Consider the following 6,000-nt stretch of genomic DNA (forward strand, 5'->3'; position numbering starts at 1 on the left):
TATGATGAGCTAAATCTATTTTGATGCATTTTTATTTTTTGTGCAAATGTAAAAACGTTAGAAAACTGCTATAAAAAATACAATATATTTGTAATATATTATTATATTAACCAGCTTCAGTCCTGATCATAACTACCAAATATTCATTAAGATAAATGTCAGTTTGTTTACATAATGCAGATGTTTTTTAATGCGGGAAAAAATAATAATTAATCTGATAATCATCTAAATACTAAATGTAGGGGGATTGTTTATATATATTAGTATATATATATACTGTATATATACATACATATACTGTGTATATATATATATATATATATATATATATATATACATATACAGTATATGTGTATGTATGTATATATACAGTATGTATGTATTTATACTGTATATACGAGTGAAAGGCTTCCTACTCTCTGCCACGTCTTGAGGATTTGTACTGTGCAGATCTGTTAAGGAGTCAGGTTTTACCTGTTTTACATGTTTTACAAGTTTACATGTTTTACATGTTTACAGGTCTGACTCCTGTACGTCTGTTGCCGTCAGCCGGTGAGCGTTGAGAATTAAAAGCAGCAGAATGGATGTCCTGCTCCGCCGCTCCACTGCAGTGGTTCTGTGCCGCGTGGCAGTAAAACCTGATTAGTTTCACCGTTTAGAATTGATTTGAAGGTCAGATGGTGACAGAGGCAGAGACGGTAAACACAAAGCCAGAGACTCTGAGGAGAGTAAACGGCTTCATCCACTGCAGCCGCACCGCTTCACTCTCCTGCTGCTCAAACCCAGCGAGGGTTTCACGGTCTCCCTCTGTCCCTGTCTGTCCCTCTCTGTCCTTCTCTGTCCTCTGATTGGACGAGGGTCACCTTCATTCATCCCTAATTGGACGACAAAAAAAAGTTGCATTTGTCGGGTTTTCTCTCCTCAGAAGTAGAGGATGAACTACGTGACGTAATCTAATTAAGGTCGTCTCTGACTCCTTATCTGGGTGCACATCATCGATTAATTGCCCGGGCAACGGTAACCCACGGCAACTGACATGCTGCGAGGCGAACGTGTCGGGTTCTGTTCTGCAGGTCGATGTTGTCGTTCTCTCTGTTCGTCTAAACTCCTCCTCTGTGTCTCTGCAGGGCCGGGTTCGAACAGGATATCGAGGGCGACCACTCGCTTCACCCGGACAGCTGCCACGGTGAGATAAACACGCTCGCTTCACCGCCACACTGCTCACGACAACAACACGATACGAGGAGGAGGCGGTGGAACAGGAACAACAAATGATGAGAGTTTTAAGGAGATGAATGGCTCTCTGTGCTGCAGAATGTGACCGTGGTTGTGTTGTTGTTGTTGTTGTTGTTTGCAGCTGATGTGTTGGCGACGACACGGAACCAGGAGTCAGCAGCCGACTCCGCCTACGGTAAGAAACTCAGATTATTACTGGTTTCATTCAGACATCGAACCTCCGCTTCTTTAAAGTGAAGTCAAAGCTTCATGTGTTAAAGCTGCATTCTCTCTCGTGTCCACCAGGGGGCGACTCCTCTGGTTGTATAGAAGTCTATGAGAAAATGACTCTACTTCTCTCTTGATTTATTACCTCAGTAAACATTGTAAACATGAGTTTATGGTCTCAATCTCTAGTTTCAAGTCTTCTTCAATACAGCATGATGTTCATTTAGTACATTATGGTCCATTTAGAGTCACACAGACCATAAAGCAGGGGATGCTTTAGGGCGGGGCTACTGTGATTGACAGGTCTCTACCAGAGACGTTGTCCGATCTGGGAGTTTTTGGTCACTCAAAATGTCTTATTCAGCGTTCAGTTGTACCTGGCCTCTCTACTACCTCTCGTGTAGCTTCTGGTTGCAAATAAACAATATGGCGATATCCAAAAATGCTAATTTAAAGGCTTCAAAACCGCAGTCCACAAACCAGAGGGCGATGTCACGGTGACTTCGTCCACTTCTTATCTTTGTATAGGCTGTGTAGAGACTCGTGGGACAGAGACCCACAGTTAGACCATGGTGGAGGAGCTGTGGTATTACAGTCTTTGTGTCTTTGTGTTTGAGTCACCCGATCAATAGGTCCAGTATTCTCTCTCTTCTCTCTCTGTTTTTGGTCTCCACCACCTCCTGAGGGAAATATCAACCAACATGATGAAAGATTACCAACTGTAGCTTTAAGTAAAGACTTTAAACGCTCTAATCAGTGACAGATGGGAGAGCAGCAGGTTTATTCAATGAAACGTGAGGAGAAGAACTGGAGGGTTTCAGGAGAACGTACTCGGCGGTTCCGGCTCGATTGGCTGGTGTTGACGTACAGTAGCTGGTCGGTTTGACATCGTCGGCGTCCAGCAGATCAAAGCCTCGCTCTGTGTTCACGGCTGCTTCCACCAGACTGTCAGGAAGTCCTGCTCGTAAACCGGCCGAGGGATTGTCATTCACGGCGCGACGGCAGACCCATGCGGTGAATCTCATTACGGCTCTTTAAGCTGCATTACTGTGATTAAAGCCGGGGGGGGGGGGCACAAACACAGATCTCTGATACTCTTGAAGTGAACTCGAGTGGCTGCAACACGTCAGCAGTGATGAAGAGGAGGATGTGATGTGAGACCAGATTAAAACTAACTGACTGAGATAAATGAGTTGTTCTCTTTCACCACAAACACTAATCCGTCTGTGAATGACGTCTCTGAACCTCTTCCATCAGCGGCTCCGTTTTTTCGTCGTCATGTTTGGATTGTTTGCATCATTGCATCATCATCAGCCGAGCAGCTCTGATCCTATCACAGAGCTGCAGCTTCTACACTAAACACCACGGGGGATCTCTTATTTTTTGTTGTAAAGAGCAGCCGAGTCCTCGGAGCTCGGAGGGCGGCTCGCTTTGTATTCTGCCACCTAAGTTAATTGCATTCACCCGGCATCTAAATGAGGTCTCGTTAGACGACTGTTATGAAAAGTACGTGTTAAACAAACAGGAGTGGAGCTCTGAGAGACGAGCTTAGTTCACATCGTTCTACTATCTGCTGCAAGAATCTAACTCCTTCAGTCGGTTTCAGTCAACTTCTCTGAAGTCCAACTGTAGTATTTATGACGGCGACTTGTTAGTTCACTTAATATCCTTCATGAGACGAGTCACAAGGAATACCAACCATGATACATGATACTAAAGCAAACGCATTCATGTAGCATGATCGTAAATCAGTGAGTAGACTTCAAGTTAAAGTTACTACGAGGAACTTTCATTTAGTGTTGATTGTGTCGCCCCCTGTGGACTAAAGTGGTAGTGTCTCTGAGCGCCAGACTCCCTTTAGAAAACCTCTCTGCAGCAGGTCTGACAGTCTGCTCCTCTCAGTCCTGGTCCTGGTTCTCCCGTGCCTCCCTTCCCTCCAGCCGGTCCAGCAACACGTCCTGGGTCTCCAGCAGAGAGGAGAAGCTCTGCTCCTGGAGGAGGAGGAGACGCTGCTGGTAAACGTTCCTCGCTGTCAGGTCTTGTGTAATTCCAGTGAAAGCTAACGTTAGCATGCTTACATTCAAGCCATTAACTTAAAATCCGAGCCGTCTTTCAGGAAACACTGATGTGCAACATCTGGAATCTACAGAGAGCCAGTAAAGCGTCACTGATGCTCCTCTAATGTTCAGAACTCAGAGTCACGGTGCAGTTAGAGGGCAAACTGGAGCTCAGGTGTGTTTATATTTCATCTGCTGCAGCTTCACCTCGACCTCCGATCTGCCTCTCTGATGGCTGAAACAGAGCCAGCCGTCACTCACATGAGAGGTTATAAAACAACGGGTTGAACAGCACAGCTGGCTGTGCGGCGATTAGCCACCGACTGACTGACGTGATTACCGGCACAGCGGCCGACAACCACGACCATACTTCCATCTCTTAGCTGTGCGCTGATTAACCGCGTTGTTTAAGTTCTCAGACTCTATCGACGCCTGCGGGATCACACACTGAGTTAATAGCACCACCGCGACACCACGAGAGCCACCGGCAGCCTCGGCACACGCTCGGTGACGCCTTCACGCCTTCGCGGTGAAACTCCACGGTGAACACGTGGCGAGGAGCGGATGGTGTCGCTGGTAAACAGCAGGCACTTCCTCCATACAGCCGTTAACGGGCGGGGTCGGGCAGCCGGGCGTGAAGGACTCCGAACGCGACGAAGCGCGTCCGTATCTGTCCGCCGCGTTCCGCCAGAGTGGCCGCCGTTACTGTAATGACATCATTTGGCGGGAGAACTGTTCCCGGAACGACGTTTTCTCTGCAAATTGGTTATTTAGTGCCCCCCCGCCCCGGCTCTGAATGGACATGAATTGGCCGTTATGCTGCTGCGTGTCGTTACAGCTCCTTTAATCGCTCTACATCAGACCACAGCTGACATTGTGCAGAATGCAGATGATGACGGTTTCCTGGATGACGCCGTCTGTCTGCAACCTTTACACCAGCTGCTGGACTGCTGGTGAAGCAGGAGAAAGTTTGATCCGTTATTGGTCGTGGTGTGTCCTTCTAGTGGAGGAGGTTAACCTGGCTACACGTTCATTAAAGTAGAATCAGTTCAAATAAGAACAAAAGATATGAAAGCAGAAGCTTCATGTACAGATGTGAACATGCAGCTGCCGACATCTATGCCTCAGAATTTTGGGGATTTTGTGCCTTTTTTTCTGTCACATGATGATTGTAAAAACCTAAAGAACACGATGAATTATTTGTATTCTCTAAAGAAGAGAAGTCTTGTTCTGAGAGGTGGAAACAATGTCAGAGCTTGAATGATGAAGAAGATGAAGATGAAGCTGTAGATTTCAGAGTGACTCCACCTCCGTCTGTTGTTAACGACATGAGACGGAGAGGTTCATCGGATACTTAACAGCTCACAAGATGTTTGTTTCTAAAACCACCAATAAATGATAGTCGGTCTGATTTTTTAAACTCGTTCTGTTCATATCTGATACTGGATATACAGACACAGGCTTCTGCAGCTGTTTCTTTAAAGCGTCTTCACCTCTTTGAAGCAGCAACTCAAGCTACACGTCCTCTCTCTCTCTCTCTCTCTCTTGGCTCCGGTTTGGTCTCCACCACCTCTGGATAAGAACATCTGTCTCTCTAGCTTCGTGCTCCTCTTTGTGTCTGATGAGTGTGTCTGCTGATGAGCAGCAGGTGAACCGTCAGGAGACACCGACGCTGCAGCAGACCGGAGACCCGCTGCAGCACCAGAGCTGAGAGGCTGAGAACATGCAGAGGATTCTCTGTTCATTCAATCATTTAAATATACTTCAGATAAATCAGAACAACCTCTGAGAAGTGAGGCTTCATTCATCTGAAGAGAAGTGATGAATACAAACTCTCTACAGATCGTGCTCACACTTTCCTTTTCATTAGGAATTATGAGCAGCACTTTAATAACCATCACTGAAGCGTGTTCATAGATGAGATGAGCTTCTAACCAGCAGCACCAGAAGGATAGAAACACAAACTCTGTGCTAGAAACCAACAAGCTCACTCTGCAGAGACCATCTCCTCATCACAGAGTGTAGAGAAAGACAAAGAGTGAGATCACACACAAGAGCACAAACAAAGAGTGTGTGTGTGCATCAGGTAAGAGTGTGTGTGACCAAGTGCTCGGCGAGTCGTGTGTGTCTTTGTGTGAGTGAGTGTGTTCATCAGTGAGCAGGCAAAAGAGCCATCGTGGTGTGTTTAAGTGTTGTAATGAGCTGGAGCTCTAACAAGTGGACTGAGTGTGTTGTGGCTCATGCTGAACAGGGGGGGGGGGGGCACACACACACACACACACACACACACACACTAATGATCTTCATCTCCTCCCGGCGTCGAGCAGAAATATCAGCAGCTTCTCTGCATTCTCACTTATTGTTCTTGTTGATGCTATAAATAGAAGAGCAGAGCGTAAACACGGGGAGGTTCCATTCTGAGAGGTTCCACTCTGAGAGGTTCCACTCTGAGAGGTTCCACTCTGAGAGGTTCCATTCTGAGAGGTTCCACTTTGAGAGG

At 46.4% G+C, this 6,000-nt stretch overlaps 1 protein-coding gene across 1 annotated transcript in view; it reads left to right on the forward strand.

Moving 5' to 3' along the window:
• The window catches only part of LOC142939156 (semaphorin-6C-like), a 41,023-nt gene that overhangs the window by 24,453 nt on the left and 10,570 nt on the right, over nt 1–6,000 (forward strand). The window contains exons 16-17 of the mRNA XM_076082367.1: nt 1,128–1,186; nt 1,358–1,411. Coding sequence (XP_075938482.1) covers nt 1,128–1,186; nt 1,358–1,411 — 113 coding nt within the window. The remainder of the gene's footprint in view (nt 1–1,127; nt 1,187–1,357; nt 1,412–6,000) is intronic.

The sequence above is a fragment of the Anarhichas minor genome, unplaced genomic scaffold (assembly GCF_050575085.1).
Source record: "Anarhichas minor isolate MPS153535 unplaced genomic scaffold, ASM5057508v1 ptg000094l, whole genome shotgun sequence".
Lineage (NCBI taxonomy): Eukaryota > Metazoa > Chordata > Actinopteri > Perciformes > Anarhichadidae > Anarhichas > Anarhichas minor.